Below are 16,812 nucleotides of genomic sequence, written 5' to 3'. Positions count from 1 at the left end.
ACCCAAACACCCCAACCTGCCACACGACCCCCTCCCAATTTTCCCTTTTCTCCCCTGCCGTCTCGTCGCCTCGAGGTTAACAACCGCGCTCCACGACCTGCCCTTGCCCGTGCCCCACAGCACCCTTCACCTTTTCATTGATTGATCAGCGTCCCGTTTCCGTGCTTCTTGGTTCTCAAACCCCTTCCCTCTCCTTTGGCTCCCACAGCAACCGCGCTCGCTTCTCTCCGGGTCTTGACACCAACTGCGCCCCAGAGCTCACCAGCACTCATCCTTGCCATCTCCTTGCCTCGACCACCGCGCTTTCTCACTGCCCCATCAGGAAAGCTGCAGCTGTTGGGTGCTCCGTGCGTCTCTTGCCTGACCTCTGTGGATCCCAAGCGGTCAACACTTTTTCGTCCTGCTATTCCTCCTGGGGCAAAGAGCACAAGACTCGACGTCGTCCCTCAGCCACTGCTTGCGCCGTTTCGGCTGCAACATCCCCTCGTTCCCGTTGACGCACCCGCACGTATGTCCTGTTCTCACTCGCTTTCCTTGCAAATGCCACCTCGCCATCCTTTCCCCCTTCCTTCTGCATCCATCCAACCTTGACCTGGGCGTGCTGAACATTCTCTGCCTCCACCACGCCGCCGCCACCACCGCCCTCGGCTTGAATCCCGCATCCGCCTCACATTTTTGCTCTCCTTTTGCCATGCTCACACCTTCACTCCTGGCCAGCGGGGACCCTTGTTCGCCTCCCTGTGTGGCTGACCGATCAAGTCCCCGACGGCATCGCCATGGCCGCCGCAGTGCTCAGCTTTTAACGTGTCATATCGCCATGGATGTAAGTTCAACCTTTCTTGTACATCGACCCCTCGCTACCGCCTGGCTCTCAGCCTGGAGCTCACATCTCCCACTTCGACTCACCCACCATGGTCTCCATGGCCTTTTGGGCAAACCAGCCATCAACAGATGCTTCGCAGGCCTTGGTCGAGGTAAGGCCGCTGCCAACCCAACATCTAGGAGGCTGTGCAGCACCCCTCACACCGCTGTCCCTGCCCTGCTCGGCTGTCTTGGTACCGGGTACAGGCCTGCATATCCGGTGACATCGTGCAACTTGCCGCCGGGGCCAACGGCTATTTGGTGAGCCCAACCCTTCCTTCGCCCATCGTCCCGCGATGCGCTGCCACGCATTTGATTTTGCCTTTGGTCAGGGTCGCCGCCACCCTCATCTTTCGAGGCCCCGCTCCCGCGTTGGGTTGCCTTCTCCTCCCCTGCAGCCAGCAGAAACCCAAGCCATCCGCGATGCCCTGGGCAATTCGCTGCTGCACATGGCCGCCATTCGCGGCCATCGTGGCATTTGCATGCAGCTGATCCTGCCAGGCCATTTTCCCGTGCACCTTCGCAATCACAGGGGGCACACAGCTCTCGATGAGGCCCTTTTACACGGGCACCAAGACCTGCTTTACCTCCTCTCTCGACAGGCCTCCATTAGTACCAAGGTGATCTGTGGTAACCTCCACGAAACACAGGCCGATGAGCGCACTCCGCACGGGGTGGTCAACGTTGATAAATGTTTTGCCCTTTCGGACGATGCGACGCGTCAACGCATGCCCTTGGTATAGTCATCTGCATCTTGTCCGCGTTGCCGAGAGTTCCTGACTTTGGAGACTTTTCCTCCTTGTGGTTCTGCAGCTCATCGACCGTTGTCATCTTTTCAATCACCGATCTTAGAGCCGAGCTCGCTCAGACTCAAATGCGTCTCAACGCTCATCTTCTTCGCGTGTCCTTGAGGTGGGCCGCTTTGCCCTGTTCCTTGTACTCAAATGCACCAGCGCGTGGCGGACTTGGAGGCGGTTGCTTCAAGTCTTGAAGCAAGCGTTATCATCTCACCATGCCCCATCGTCATGCCCTCATTATCTCCACACACCCCCGCACACGACGCACACACGTGCGCACACATTTCCATAGACGTCATCTTGCCCAACACCCCCAGCTGCCGACTTGCCCACGCTGATGCATCAAGTCAAGCGGTTGGGCATCGCCCTTGATGTCGACGAGCGCCTCGGCCGCGTGCTATTACTCGGGCGACACACATCCCTGAAAGCTGGTGACATACTCTTTCAGGCCCAGGCCAATCACAACGGTTTTTGGGGTGAGTCATGATGTGGGCTTCGCCTCTCGCCCTTAGTTTTTTTCGCAACCACATGCGCCCATGTCCACATGCTCTTTTTTTCGCGTCTTTGTTCAACTCACCGCACCCTTGCTCCAATGGCTAGTTCTGCTTGAGGGATCTGTCCAGGTGCGAGGTCGCCGACGACAGGTTCTAGCCGATATCGCTGCTCCCGCCTTGCTGGGTGATGTTGAATTTATTTATGGCTGCCCTACGTGCGTATCAAGCCCTCGCCCTCTTTTTCGCTCTTTGTTTATGGTTTATGCTGCTTCTACTTTTTTTTTTTTTTTTTTTTTTTTTTTTTTTTTTTTTTTCCTTCCTCGCAGTACAGATTCACTCTTTCTGCACTCCACAGGGCTCTGACAGTGGCAGCTACCGGCCCCGGCCGCGCTGTTCACTATCCGGAGAACACGGCGGACCACCTGCTTCGTGCGCTGTCGTGTGCTGCCAATCCAGGCATGCTAGAACTAGCCATTGAGGATGCCCTATCAGCCATGCGAACAGCGCACAATAACCTTTCACCAAACGCCGATGCCATCTCCTCAGGCCGCTCTCGCTCCTCATCACAAAACCAATCATCTGGGTCCCCACGCTCCAATCAGTGGTTTGGGCGTCGACGACGCGCGCGCTTTAGTTCAGATCCCATTGAACTAGATCCTGGCGCAGCCACCACCGCCACAGCGATGCCCGGGCCCAACCGAACGCGCAAGAACAAGGACAATCGCTCGCGTAGCCGAAGCGTCAATCCTCAAGATGCTGTCACATCTGCCCCCACCTACAAAAGCGCTGATTCGACAGCCAAAGCAGCCGTCGCGACTCCAACCTCCACGCCGACCCCTGGCGTCAACGACTCTCTGCTTCGTGTCCGTCACGGTGATCTGATCGTCAAGCTCTTGGATGCGCGAAATGATTTGGAGTTCATCGTCGTCGGTGGCTCCAAGCAACGCCTGCTGTCCCTACTCTTGCAGGGTCAAAGCCTCGGGGACACCAACTATATTCGTGACTTCTTCATGTGCTTTCGCATGTTCATTTCTTCCACGGAAGTCTTCCAATTTCTCTACCAACACGTGGCAGACCACCCGACAGATCGTGATCTTGTGACCAAGTTGCTTTGCGTTTGGTCTCAAGGCTACCACGACCCGCCGCACGCCACTGATTACGGTTTCAATCGCGACGCTGGCCTCGTCAAGGTCATGTACCAGTTTGCTCAGTGCTTGCCGGACACTTGCACCTGGAAAAGTCACCTCAAGCTCAACCTGTCACCTGCACCCAGCCGCAAAGTGGAGGACTGGCAACCAGGCGCCACCATCCCGCTCTATATTGAGATTACCAAACCCGGGGGTCATCGCACGGACATGCAGTTCGAGTTGGAACCCGAGCGCACTCTTGCAGATGTCAAGGTTCAGGTTTGCCGCGAGGATCTTGAGCAGGCCAATCGCAACTATCAGGGACACCTCGGTGCTGAACAATATTCGGGCGGCCACCTGATGACCATCGATGCCCACTCTTATCGCTTTCGCTGCCCAGGCTTTGCCCTCGCCATCTCCGATACCCTGCATCCCCACGAGCTGCGCCTATCCCGCGTGCTCCTTGTACCGGAACGAAGCGTCGGCCCCTGCTACCACCAGGAAATCAATGTTGACTTGATCTGTGACGTCATGACCAAGCTAGACCACGAAGACTTTTGCCACATTGACGCGGTCAACCTGCTTCAGGAAAATTGGCGCAAGGGTGAAAATCGCGACGAAATGCTCGTCAACCGCATCACGCAACGCTTCAATCAATTCAACAACTGGGTCCTCACCATTCTTCTCACCGAGCCAGATGTGCGCGAGCGCGCACAGAACTTGGAGAAGCTCATCCAGCTGATTGACCGTTTCGACGAGAATCAAAACTTGCACGGCGTCTTTGCCGTCATTTCTGCCCTCTCGCACCCTGCTGTGCGCCGTCTTGTGCGTACTTGGGAACTGGTGGGTGACACGTGGCGCTTCTACTTTAATACGATGGAGAAGCTGCTGAGCCCCTCGGACAATCGCGCCAAGTACCGTTCGCGGCTCAAGGGCTTCTTTTCTGCCGGCACGGTCCGGCAGCCAGCCTATGGCTTTGCCACTAGTCGTCGTTGCCAGCTCCCGACCATGCCATTTGTGGGCATCTTCTGCCAGGACGTTCTGTTTTGCGAACAAGGCAACCCGGACCGCATCAAGCTCTCCGTTGCCGAGCCAGACATTCCGTCTGAGAACGATCAGGAACTGATTCATTTTTACAAGCATCGTGCGGTTGGCAAGCTGCTGGAACACTTGCGCGAATTTCAGCGCACCCCCTACACCGTGTCCCACTTGCCTCTGGCTACGCCGCAGAATCTGACCATCGCGCGGTGGTTCTTGCAACACCAAAAGTCCATCTCCCGTAGTGAGTGCATGAATATTAGTTTGAAACTGGAAGAGCCCAGCAGCAGGGACGAAGATGCCGACTCGGGACAGATTGACTTTATGTCTGGCAAGAACACATCGCACGTCGTCAACTTGGACGAGATTAACGAACCCAAGAGCAGCCGTCGAGTTCGCCAAAATAGCCTGCGCAGCTCGGGCCGTTATGCTACGCTGAGCCCATCCACAAGCATGCCGCAACGCGAGGCGACTGCGCGTTTTCTCGCTGGCTTCGCAGTCAAGGATGACTTGATGGCTGATCCGCAGCAGCTGCGGGCCCGAGTTCTACAGCTGCAACAATCAGCCATGGCCCTCAACGCTCAAAAGCTTTTTGTGACGTGCGACATCGTTGAAAATCGCGTGTACATGGTCGTGCCCACCACGCATGCCATTGTCATGTCTCGGCCTTTGCAGCAAATAGAGGCCGTTGTCATCATGGTGGACGAAGAAATGTTTTATCTTGTGTCGAAGAATGAGCAGGATCAGCGCGAGTGCCATGTCTTCACGACTGAAGGTCATGATTCGTTTGAACTTGTGATGTACCTCCAAAAAACGTTTCAGCGCTGGGTGGAGCATACTCGTGAGGCCCGCGATCGAGCCATGGCCAAGCTCACAAACTTGGATCACCCCGTCCCCAACGGAGCCTTCGTCCTACGGCCCTCCACCTCACAACCGGGCTGCTTTGGTATGTGTCTGACCCTACGAGCATCCACCGCGTCTTCCTGCTGAGTCAGAGTGGACATTTCAAAGAATTGGGCAAAGAAGGGTGCAGCTAATGAAGGGGCATCTGTGTTGAGGTGTATTGGTTGCTGCTCATCGTCGGCTCACTTTTTTTACTATCCTTGTGGTAGCCTTGTCCGTGAAGTTCAATGATCAAGTGACACATTACCTGGTCGAACGCTTGACGGATGGCAAGTTTAGCTTCAAAGACTCTGACCGCGCATTTTTAACCCTGCGCGACCTCATTGTGCACTACTGCATCTTCCCCACCGGTACGTTCAGCTGGTGACATAATACAATGTTCCACATTGCCTCGTCGTACCGTGGTCAACACAACCCCATGCAGCTATGTCTTGTCATGTGCTCTCTTTCCCTCTCACTCAACACTCGTTTGGTTTGGGTTGGGCTGGGCTCGGTTGTTCCCCACCCCAACAGAATTGCCTTTTCGATTGACGCCCACAGATTCGGCATTTTTGACGGAGGAATGCCCTCGCTTTGCCAGCAACGCCTTGCCAGTGGTAGATGACGACGACGAGTTGAATCACCAGCCATGGTTCTTTGGTGACATCTCCCGAGCCGAAGCTGAGGCTCAACTGTCAAAGCACTCCCGTCCGGGCCTGTTTCTTGTTCGAACCAGTAGCACGGGCAAGGACAATTTTGCGCTTTCTTTCCTTGATGACGAGTGCGTCATCACCCACGTGCTCATCACCTTCGTCGATGATTTGGGATTCTGCCTTGATGGCAAGCCCTGTGCTGATACACTCTTTGACTTGGTCAAGATTTGCAGCACTCCGGAACAGGACTGGCTACCTTGCCCGCTGCTCATGCCATGCCCTTCTCCGGCGCTCGTACACGCACCGGCAGTGGAAACGCTACGCGTCGCTTCGGATTCCATGGGACGCGAATCTGCTCTCCAGAGCAGCGATGGTGATAACGATTCCATTCGCAGCGGGGTAAGCACTGGGCGCAAGAAAAATTTTATTCGCCGCGTGCTACATAACTACGTGATGTTGCCTTTGAAGAATCGCGACTCGGTTGCCGCTATCAGCGTGGAAGATGTGGACATGGGGGCGCTCGACAAGTCTAACAATGCCCATCAAGAAGGCCACGACGCATCAACAAACAGCAAACTTCCGATTCCTCAGGTCTACTCGCGCCTTTCGCCGGTTATCTTGGCTCAAGTTAGCCCCCTTGTGCGACGCACGGGCTCCGCCTTGGCCAAGAACGAGCAGGCTGCTTCTCATTACAGCAGCGCCCATGCCGTCTGTGTCCAGTTGGCCCAACACACCCTAAACTCTGGCCCTTCACAGCGCTCGTTGGAATCCCAACGCACTGAGCAGAGTCCTTCACAGCGCTCGCAAAGCTCACTGAGCACTGTGCTGAGTCCCTCTCCTCGCCCCGCTCATTCCAATAATCATGCTCAGGGTGGGTCAAGCCCCCACACGCACCTGTCGACACCCACCCGGAGCTCAGGCATGCCTGCACAGACCTCCAATGGCGTGCAGGATGGCGCACAAGCTCCTGGCAGCGGTGGACGTGCCGTACACAACGCGTCTCCATCCAACGCGCATCGCCGTATTCAACACAACAACGGCGCTGCCCCTGGACTTCCGGAACACTCCATTCACAAACAGGTGGCACTTGGCGGCTTGGGGCGGCATACGGATAGCGCAGGCACTGATGACTCGGGGGGCTCCGCGCACCGTGTTCCCGGTGTGGCACTTGACAACATTACGGAAGTTGACTCAAATCGGCCAAGCCCCCGTGCATCAGTAACACCCGAGGTCGCGCAGCAGCTGGCATTGAACCGACGAGCCACCATCAACCGCATCAAAAAGGGGAAGATCTCGCTCTCTTCAGTCGTATGAATCGGGGGCCATTGCAGAAATGCCACTTCTTGATTTTGGCATATCCAAATCGCGGTGGTAGCTCTCATGTTGCACGCTACATCTCCTGACAATACGAGGCGCGTCGAGCCGTGTTCTTCTCGAGCTTCATTTGTGGCTGAGCCACTTTGCGGTGTTTTGTTTTTCAATCCACACCCTTTGGTTTTTCAGTTGTAGAAAATCCCACAATGCACTTGCTACAAGCAGCAGACCTGGGCTGCTTGTGATGTTTACGCCTTTTCTTGTCTTTTTCCTTTCTGGCATGATTTGTCTGTGGGTTTGTGAATTTGTGTCTGTTTTGTCTCATCCCAATCGCTTGTCTCACGATCAGAGAGCTGAGTTTGTTGCTCTCCCAAAACCAATTGCCAATTGCAATTGAACAGATGCAGTGAAAATTTTGTCTTAACATAGTCCACCAAGTCGGCATCACGCTTTCACCTTGATACACTTTGCATGTGTTAGTAGTAATTTTATGGCGTGGACGCCGTAAATTGCTTCACACGTGATGGCAGTACAAGTACGTGCACATCAGAACATCGAGCAAGAGTCACGCTCACCCAGCCTTAGCACAGTCGCTTCTCTAGACCGAGGAGAGACGGAAGGCGCGGAAGCTCGAGCTACGGCGTGGTGACTTTTGCTGAATCGGGTTGGAAAGCATGTTGGCGTCATACAAAACGTCCAAGACGGCTGCTGCAGACCAGGCCTGACGTACGAGCATCATGGGACCATCAGACAATCGAATGAGGATTATCGCCGGTGATGTACCGGTGGGATGACGATTGGTGATGAAAGGGGGCGGGCGCAGACCTGTGTTGGGCATGAATCGGCGCAAAAACTTCCATTTTCATTGCAAAGCTCCGGCAAGCCCTACAATGGTGGCGCGCATGACGGCCAAAGGCGATTGAATCCTGAAGCAAGTCGGCAAAGTCGGGCGTTGCAGGCAAAAAGTCCAACCGACATATCTTGCGTTTGTTTTTCCATACGTACCACCCAATGGCTATGAGCCAGATGTTCTTCGTGCCGGGCGAAAAACTGGTTGATGCGATGAATGGCTGCCGAGATGATTTCAAGCGCGTGATGAGTGGAGCAAAATAGGACGAGGCAAAGCAGATTCCATCAACTCGAAGGTGGTCCAACAAGCAAAACGTACTATCTTGCTTGTTGTCGGCAAAATTGAGGATGGCACGGCAAAAGTAGCCAATTGGCCAGAGCCATTCAGGTCCCTGGTGGTAGTTGAACCCTTTGGCAACCTGGTAATCGTCGGTGTCATTGCTGTTGTCGTAGTTGGGTCGGTACTTCCAGTCCTTTGTTTGAGCATCGCGCAATGTGAGTTGAGCCGTCACAAGGACCCGCCAATCAGGCCAGCAGCTGAGAGCAGTCATACCGAAGGATCAAGGGTCCGCATGCCCAGTGGCCCAAGCAGAACCTCCTCGGCCAAACGTAGTGCTGAAAGTGCGTGTGCATCTGAGACAAGCTCTATGATACAGCAGCCAAAATAGCGCAGTCAGATTCTTCATGCCTTAAGAGCTCGACGCCTACCGGTCGGCCATCCCAAAGAGAAGGGCTACAGCTTGCCACCACACTCACCAGGAGCCACGGCCAAGGCGACTGGAAAGTTGGGCCGCAGCTGGTAGTCGGTATACTCGGCCGAAGATCCGACCGTATCCTGTATTTTTGAAGAAAGCAGGAATGATGAAAAGGGTATTGCAAGCTTGCAAGTGCAACGCCAGGACCAATCTACCCACCTTGAAAATGCCTCGACGATTGACGAGTTCCTCGTTGACGACATAAGAGTCGTAATCGCCCGCATCCATGCGCGGCACATAAAAATGTTTGCTGAAGTTGGCCTTGAGCAAATCTGCCCAATGCTCAAAGGTCCAACTGTACAGAACCAATGTGTACACACAATAGCTTCATCAGGGAAAAAAAAAAAAAAAAAAAAAAAAAAAAAAAAAAAAAGAGACGAACAGAACCGTTCTCAGCCACCTAACAAGGCACGCCCCACACGTAACGCACGTCTTTTCGCCCGAACCCACACTCTCTGTGTGTAGCGGCTGTAGAGGGCACTTTGGCATGGCAGCTAGCCAAGACAAAACCGAATAGGCCAAGCCCTGGATCTCCACAGCCGCGCCATCGCTATGCCCGTGCACAAAGGTCAAATGTTGAGCGTCGGGCGCCAGCAGTAAGCAAGCCGGCAATGTTTCACAACTTGTGGGGACGACCCAAAGCACGTAAAGCGCCACGCGCCATACCGAGGTGTGGCAGGATGGCCCTTGTTTCCGGCGCGCTCCGACGAGCCCATCTTGTCCATCCACGTGCCACAGTTCCAACGTGAACCGCCATGGATGAAGCCCGTTTCGCGGTCCACGTGAATCGCAATATCAAAACCTGCGCCACAGTCATCATCCAATCAGTGCTGCACAAAAGAGCGCTTTGTTCTCGATGCGAATATCACAGCTACGCATCTCACCCTCGGGACTCATGTCACGGTCAATGTCGGGGCCGGCATTCCATTCGCGAAACTCGATGCCTGGAGATATCAGCGGGATGAAAGGTGAGGCGCGGTACATCAATGATTACAGCAAGAGGGCAATCCGGGACTCTTACCGTGAAGATGCTTCTGCAGCACCTCATGCATAATCAGACACAGTGGCATGGATACTGTGCCAGACTCTTCAAACTCACGGGGGTCATCACTAGGAAAGCGGCTGATAGGTGTTGGTTGGTTTGGTGTATGAGGCAGTGCTGCACCACAAGTTTTCACAAGCGCTGGATGGACGACAGTCTTCCTGCCTCTGACAAGAGACGGTCGGAATGACTCACCGTTCGACAACCTCAAAGAGAATATCTTCGCCAAATGGCACGAGAGTGCAATAGTCCTAAGGTGTATTGACAAAGCGTTGCATGAGGTGGTGAATTGGCACTGGGCAGGCATTCGGACTGAGACACAAACCTTGATGGCTTGCAACCACCACCAGGTAGCGTCACGGCAATTGTAGCGCGGGTTGCGGCCGCCGTCAAACAAGTTGGGAATCAAACCGTGACGGACCACTACACAAAGTTCCAAGCAACACTCGTTAGCGTATTCTCCATGCCAGCAACGCAGAACGATGCGAAGCAAAAAAACAGAAAGCATACCGGCCGCATAGCGTAGGATCAAGAGCTTGGCACCCTCGTAATTTTTAGTGACCATGAGCAAGCCGCGCAGCGCGATAAAGGTGTCACTACAAGGCACAAAGTCAGTCTCAGGCTCATTCATGTGCATTGCGGGCTGAGCGCCCTTTGGTGGCGTTCCCTGATCTTTGTTTAGCTGAGCCTAGTCCAAAGCAACATACCGGCCCCAGCTGCGCATCCAGCCGGCTGCAAAGTGTGGCAACCCCGCGGCCATGGAGAGCTGAGCGGAATCCTGCTCAAGGCTGGCTTTGTCCAGCGTGCGCCGAGCATCGAGGCCATAGAGCTGAACCGAAGACAGAGTCAAAAGCTCCACAAATCGGCATTGGCCTGCCTGATCGCTCATCAACCGCCCAGTCGCATAGTTGTACACAATGTTATATACGTAGCTGACCACCTGTGAAAAGGCCCAGGGTCTGCGGCCAATTGGCAGGTCCATGTACACCTTGGCCGCATCCCAAAGGATGCTGGCCAACGGCTTGCACGAGTTGCGCCTATGGCAAAGACCAGGCGAGGTGTGACATTAGTAAATCAGTGTTTGCCATGACCTTTTGCATTCCCTGCTTGGCGGCATTGCAGCAATCCTCCTCGCTCTAGCATATTTCTACAGGGCATACTTGGCAAGGTGCTGGGCAAGAAACTTTAGAAGCCATGGTCCTGCGCGCAGATTGTCGCAAAGAGGATGGCCTAGGTTGTTGCTGGCCACGATCTCGTCCAGCAAAGGAATCAAGCCAAGCAGCCCAACAAACTTCAGCGGGCCATAGTTTGGGATGTAGTAGACTCCATCTTGCCTGATAAAAAAGATGGATGACGCCAAACGTCAGGCAAACGTGTACAGGAAAAACAGGGCTTGGTTATATAGGTTTTCAAGCCTCATCCAGAGAAGATCAGGCACGTACTTTCCCTCCTCCGTCTCCTCTTCTTGATTGCAGCGAAAGAGAGCGTGATTGAGATCTACAGCGGTCATCTCCACGGGATGATTGGGCTGCTTCAGGATGTTCTCAATCGTGGTAACAGCGTTGAGCATGGCCGGCAGAGGCTCGACCTGTTCAGCCAGAGCAGCGGCAACAAAGTGAAATGAAGAAAGAAATGCACAGCTCAGAGATGTACAGAGGCAGTAGAAAGAGCCAAGTCCATCTTGCAGCGACATGGTTGGCTTGAAAAAAAAAAAAGACGCACCGTGTACACAAGGACAGCACCCGGCCGGAACTTTGACACGCGTAGGCGATCGCCTGTCTCGTGGGATGTGATATCCAAGTTGGGGCATTCTTTGGGCTCAACGTTTAGAAAGTCCTCATACTCGAGCGAGTGTCCATAAGACCACTTGGATGATTGCAAATCGCCGGCGGGCTTGGCTGTGCAAGTGTAAATGGACATGGGGTTTGGGACCAACATTAGACCGGATCGTGAGTGTCAAGTGCGCCCCGCCCAATCCGCTTGGCCACTCAAATGGCGACAAGATTTCACAAAGGAAAAGCACGCACACACCGGCTGCAATCGGGCGGGCTGCCAGTATGACACGCTTGACTCGACCAGGTGCTTCGAGGTGAAGCTCGGCACTTTCATCACCCAAATTGTCGCCCGAAAAGGCCAGGCGAGCCACTACGGTGACTTCTTGAAGCGTCTTCAAACAGTGACGAGTCACAGTAATGATATCATTGCTCTTCAAGTCGACGTAAGCTTGATCATAGTGCTCGTCTGTCAGACGGTGATGAAGCTGGTTCAGCACCCTTTGACACGAAAATTCCACAGGCATGCTTCATGTAAGTGTTGCAGCGAGACACTCGTCCAAACCAAGCAAGCTGACAGCAATGACCGAGCCGCCACCTCACCGACGAAAACGATACAGGCCTGTGGAAATGCCCACTTCATCGTCTACAATTCCCGAAAACATCCGTCCATGAGGCTCACTGTGTTTGATTGGCGCGTCGGATTGAAACTGGCAGATACACAGGGATCTGATAAATACGTTACCTGACTTGGGCTTGTTGTTGCCAGTCCATGGGCGGTATTTGCGTGGATCGGCCACCACATTCATCTTATCAGGCCAGAGCTCGTCAAAGCCACGAGTGGTGCCGGTGCCGTTGGAAATGAGAGCATTCAAAGCCATCAGGGGAAGGGAATGCTCCAAGGTGTACTGTTTCAAGGACCACGGCGTCGGACACATGAGCACGTGAGTTGGTTATGAGATGGAACTTGGATGCAAAATTTGTTTGCGAGCCCGCACTACAAGCTCACCCGGCGGCCTGGATATTCCGTATCGTGTGACGCGTCGTAAAACACGTGGCGTGGGCTCTGCTGTGCCACTTCAAGAGGGCGGTGGGACATGGCCGTGAAGGAGCCGGTAGGCTGGCCTGCCAACCGGTGCAAATGGGTGCTGTAATCACGAGAATTGCCAGGTGTCATAGACTAGACGTGCGAGACGCCGAGGTGGAGTGAGACAGAGCAGATCCCAACTAAAGGCTCAAGCCGAGGACCCGGGCATTGCGTGTGAGTATCCAATCAAGTCCCCAATGACACGATTTTAGAATGTACCTCTCCAATCAGGGTGCTGATGCCTAGTTGGTTGGTGAACGCAGCATCAGTTTCCGCGCTGTTGGTGAAAAGCTCAGCAACCACCAACAGATCAGGCCGCACGGTGCGGCCAATGTCCATCATATACTGGCCCACGTGACGTGGTGTGCTGTGACAGTTGTCAATGCGCACGCCATGAAAGTTCTTGCAGACTCTACAACAGGATGAAAGCGATGATCGGTTTGGACATGGCCACGCAGTTTTGTGAGGCAAGTAAAAACAGGTGGCCGGGTAGAACTTAGACCACGAATGCCCCATAGAAGACAAACCGGCGCGTGTACTCGGCCATGTGCTCCCACAACCAAGGACTGTCTTTAGGACCCGAGCCGTAGCGCATTTTGACGCAGTCGCCCCAAATGACGACGTCATGGCGCAAGTACGCGCGCGAGGTTGGATGCACAAAGTCGGTGGATGGATCCCCGCCGAACAGCCAGCCTAATGCCAATTGCGAGCAAAATGCGAGGTATGAGCCGCCATTTGACCATGCCTTCATGAGCCAAGGGTGCCTGAAGGTGCTGCGTCAAGCAAAGCGAAGCAAGTCTGACCGTTGTTGACCAGGCAATGCTCAAGATCGAAGGCTTCCAACAGCTCCTGCACAGAAAGCCAAAATAAATTGAGCACCAGACCAGCAGCAGGACACCATGCCGTGCAGTCCAGGCACACGGTACGCGTTGAGAAAACAACAACAACCACAACCACAACAAAATACAAAAAAAATAAAATAAAAAATAAAAAAATAAAAAAATAAAAAAATAAAAAAATAAAAAAATAAAAATAAAATAAAAAATAAAAAAAATAAAAACAAATAACAAGCTTACCGGGCTGTAATCGTAGGTGTCCTGTTTGCGGCCTTTCGCCAAGATGGTGAAGTAAGGACTGAACAGCGGATGCTGCTCGTCTATGTCACCAAGGCACGGGCCCGTGGGATCAAGGCGCTCGTACGCCATGGTACCGCGCAGACTTCCCATGGCAGAGCCCAGATCTGCATCCAGTCTGCAAGTGTCACAGGTTTAGGATGAGGAGGCGAGGAGTGCTTTTGGGCTTTGAACTACATGATGGCATCAAGCATTGAGCAGAGGGAGCGTTGGCATGGCCATACTCGTGGTCCAGCGCGCCATTGTAGTTTTTGATTTCATTGCGAAGCCAGGCACAGGCCCTGAGATTAGCAGCAGAGAGATCGAGTGGATGAGCGGACGGCGCATTAGTCACGGCGTTGCGCTAGTTCCATGACACTCTTGAGAACGTGAGCTGAATTTTTCAATAACAAAACTGACCATTGAGCATTGCGGTGAACCAGGTAGCTGCTGCGATGTAGGGCCACGTCCATGTCAACGATGCTGTTTCGCGCAAGGTGGCTTTGACAAAAGAGCGGTTCGTTGCCTTCGACGATGGCAGGCTTGGGATTTGAGATCAAAAACTCGCGAAAGGCTGCTACCGCATCGTCTTCTTGAACGAGATAAAAGGACTTGAGGTCAAGTCGCTGTGTTGAGTCGAGTTGGAAGAGAGAGAGAGAGAGAGAGAGAGAGAGAGAGAGAGAGAGAGAGAGAGAGAGCGCGAGAGAGCGAGAGAAAGATGTTCAGCGGGATGAGCACACTGCACCGGGTGAGACGGAACCGCAGTCATCCTATGCGCCGTGTTCGTACGGGAAGGATCTGGTACTCGAGATGATCGATGAGGCGCGTCACATCTTCCTGTGACTGGACTCGGCGAGGCAGGTCCAAGGTGCCGTCGCCAATTTGTTTGGACATGAGCGCAATGGCTGTGCAGAGAAGCAAAAAGGAAAGCAAGTGAGAAGCAAGTCTCTTGGAAGGCATACGTTGGCGACGGCACGGCATGATTGATGGAGCAAGTACCTCGATCCAGGACGAAAGGGGCGCGTAGAAAGGCGCTGTTGACCAAATTGAAGCCGGCTTCGGGATGGTCATTGAGCCACTCGCTGTCAGGGGAGGTGTGGTTGTACACCACGTCCATGATGAGAACCAAGCCCAAACCTCCCTCGTCGCGAGGCTTGTTGGCCTGAGCCACAATCTCGGCCAGCTTGGCGTCTAGACGTGAACGGGCGGTGCGCAATTAGAATGTGTGCGGCATCAATTGGGTATGGGAAGCGAGAACAACGATGCGCCACCCAGGGCGCACCGGCTTTGTCGGGATCCTCGCCAAAGAGCTTGGGGTTCAGGCGCAGCTGATTCTTGAGGCTATAACAAGAATTGGAACCACCTTGCTCCTGCGGTTGGGCAAGTGACTGGTCAGCTTGCAAATCTATCATAGCGATAGCTGCTTACAGTCGCAGCTCGGAGCGGGACAATTTTTTTTTTTTTTTTCCGTTTGAAAGGGGGGGGGCTCCTTGCCTGAATGGGGCACAGGTGGACGGCGCTGAACTCGGTATCAGATGCGAGTTGAAATTGGTTGAGCCAATTTTCACTCGGGCCCATGGCCGGTGGGATCATGGTCATGATGGAGAGATTGTCGAGGGTCAAGCGGCGGGAGCCAAGCATGATCTCAGACTCGACAATGATATGGCCCTGCAAGAGGCCCGACGTCAAGCCCAGCAAGGTTGAATGAGTGCCAACTTAAGGGGTTGTAGCTGTAAAGGACGGCAAGGGTAGGCTTTGAGTGGCGAGGTTGCATCAACCTGAAATTTGTTAGGCTGCTTTGGTCCCTCGTCGGCCTTGCGCTGCTTGGAGATGCCAAGGATGCTGTTGTCGGAGGGCTCCACCGTGTAGCGAAAGTCAAACGTGCCTGCCAGCTCGAAGAACAGGTCAGTATAGGGGTCACTATTGGGACTGGTCCTAAAAAGAGCAGACGTTGCATTGGAAAGGTAAGCGAATGGTGGTGGTGGTGGTGGCAAGCAATAGGCGGGAACTGCTTCAACCCCTCTTCAAAGTCGGGTGGGCACTCACGGGTCCACGCCAAAGTGCAACGTGGTAAAGTCAAGGCGATCAAAGTTTTTCTTGTTGAAGGGGTAGTTGATTTCGAGTTTGATGGAGCGGCCTCGAAGGCAGGCAGCGGGCATGAAGCGCACGCGCGAGCCTGCAGTGATCACGAGGGGGCAGACCACACAATAGCTGGTCGTGAGGGCACCAGAGACAGCCAGGGTACCTCAAACTTGGCCAATGACAGCAGCAGCCAGGCAGCCCCGACCTTTGGAGAGGCGGTAGAGGCGGTGTTGAATGCTCGCGTCATCACCAAGAGTGAGGGTGAGTACATCCTCGTTCGAGTTGATGGCGCTAACAAAAGGCGCCATGGCTGAGCGCGACGGAGGCCCTGGTGACCAAACGCTGGTCTGGGACGAAAGGCAATATATGGCGTGAGATGGGCCAAGAGCACGAATGACAAGTGCAAGAATATGCAGGTTTGGGTTCCGATCCAGCACAGCGGCGCCCACCTGATCAGACGCGGGTGAGGCAGGGGCAGCGGTCAAGAAAGACAAGGAACTGAAGCGGCACACAAGGGAGCAGCTCAGAAAATGCCAGGGACCTCTACACGACAGGTGATGGATGGTGACTACCACCACCAACAAGGATGAGAAACAATGCAATGCCTGGGGGCAAGCAGCGCCACAAGGTGGGCTTGAACTTCGTGAGGCTGGAGCTGCCAACACCCAATTTCTATGTGTGTGATCGGCTTGACGAGGCTGGAGGCCTTCGCGTCACCACTGACTTCCTTTACGTTGAGGTAGGTTGCTGTGCGCGAGGGTGACACGTCGTGTCGCGTAGAAATGACACGTATCGCCCCTCCCGCTCCACCTCCCGCGCCCCCCCTCCCCTCTTACCAAGTCTGCCAGTTGCCGACCTCGTCGGGACGTGCTCCGACTCGAGTCGCCGCCAAACGTGTGAAGGCGAAGAATTGACATCAAACCAACAGCTTGAAAATCAGAGAGAGG

General features: G+C 54.2%; 2 protein-coding genes across 2 annotated transcripts; one reads left to right on the top strand and one right to left on the bottom strand.

Annotated features, from left to right (window-relative positions):
• Positions 1-911: 911 nt before the first annotated feature.
• Positions 912-7,166, top strand: MONBRDRAFT_10070 (uncharacterized protein; the record flags this gene model as incomplete). Its single annotated transcript, XM_001747876.1, has 6 exons — positions 912-974; positions 1,069-1,122; positions 1,260-1,481; positions 2,479-5,263; positions 5,430-5,570; positions 5,734-7,166. The coding sequence occupies 6 exons, from the start codon at positions 912-914 to the stop codon at positions 7,164-7,166; spliced, it is 4,698 nt and encodes a 1,565-aa protein (XP_001747928.1).
• A 598-nt stretch (positions 7,167-7,764) lies between these two features.
• On the bottom strand, positions 7,765-16,173 carry MONBRDRAFT_27381 (uncharacterized protein; the record flags this gene model as incomplete). Its single annotated transcript, XM_001747771.1, has 35 exons — positions 7,765-7,887; positions 7,992-8,051; positions 8,172-8,236; positions 8,335-8,488; positions 8,569-8,660; positions 8,772-8,850; positions 8,930-9,065; positions 9,201-9,320; positions 9,437-9,572; positions 9,655-9,714; positions 9,792-9,892; positions 10,008-10,063; positions 10,138-10,235; positions 10,323-10,408; positions 10,520-10,849; positions 10,973-11,146; positions 11,255-11,400; positions 11,535-11,710; positions 11,844-12,085; positions 12,188-12,230; positions 12,330-12,492; positions 12,891-13,083; positions 13,199-13,364; positions 13,475-13,520; positions 13,748-13,911; positions 13,982-14,085; positions 14,204-14,266; positions 14,365-14,522; positions 14,573-14,688; positions 14,783-14,974; positions 15,066-15,203; positions 15,352-15,451; positions 15,562-15,718; positions 15,830-15,959; positions 16,071-16,173. The coding sequence occupies 35 exons, from the start codon at positions 16,171-16,173 to the stop codon at positions 7,765-7,767; spliced, it is 4,470 nt and encodes a 1,489-aa protein (XP_001747823.1).
• Between the last annotated feature and the right edge of the window lie 639 nt (positions 16,174-16,812).

Source organism: Monosiga brevicollis, genomic scaffold (assembly GCF_000002865.3).
Source record: "Monosiga brevicollis MX1 MONBRscaffold_19 genomic scaffold, whole genome shotgun sequence".
Taxonomy (NCBI): domain Eukaryota; class Choanoflagellata; order Craspedida; family Salpingoecidae; genus Monosiga; species Monosiga brevicollis.
Note: the sequence above shows the minus strand (reverse complement) of the source record. Positions and strands in the feature narration are given on the sequence as shown.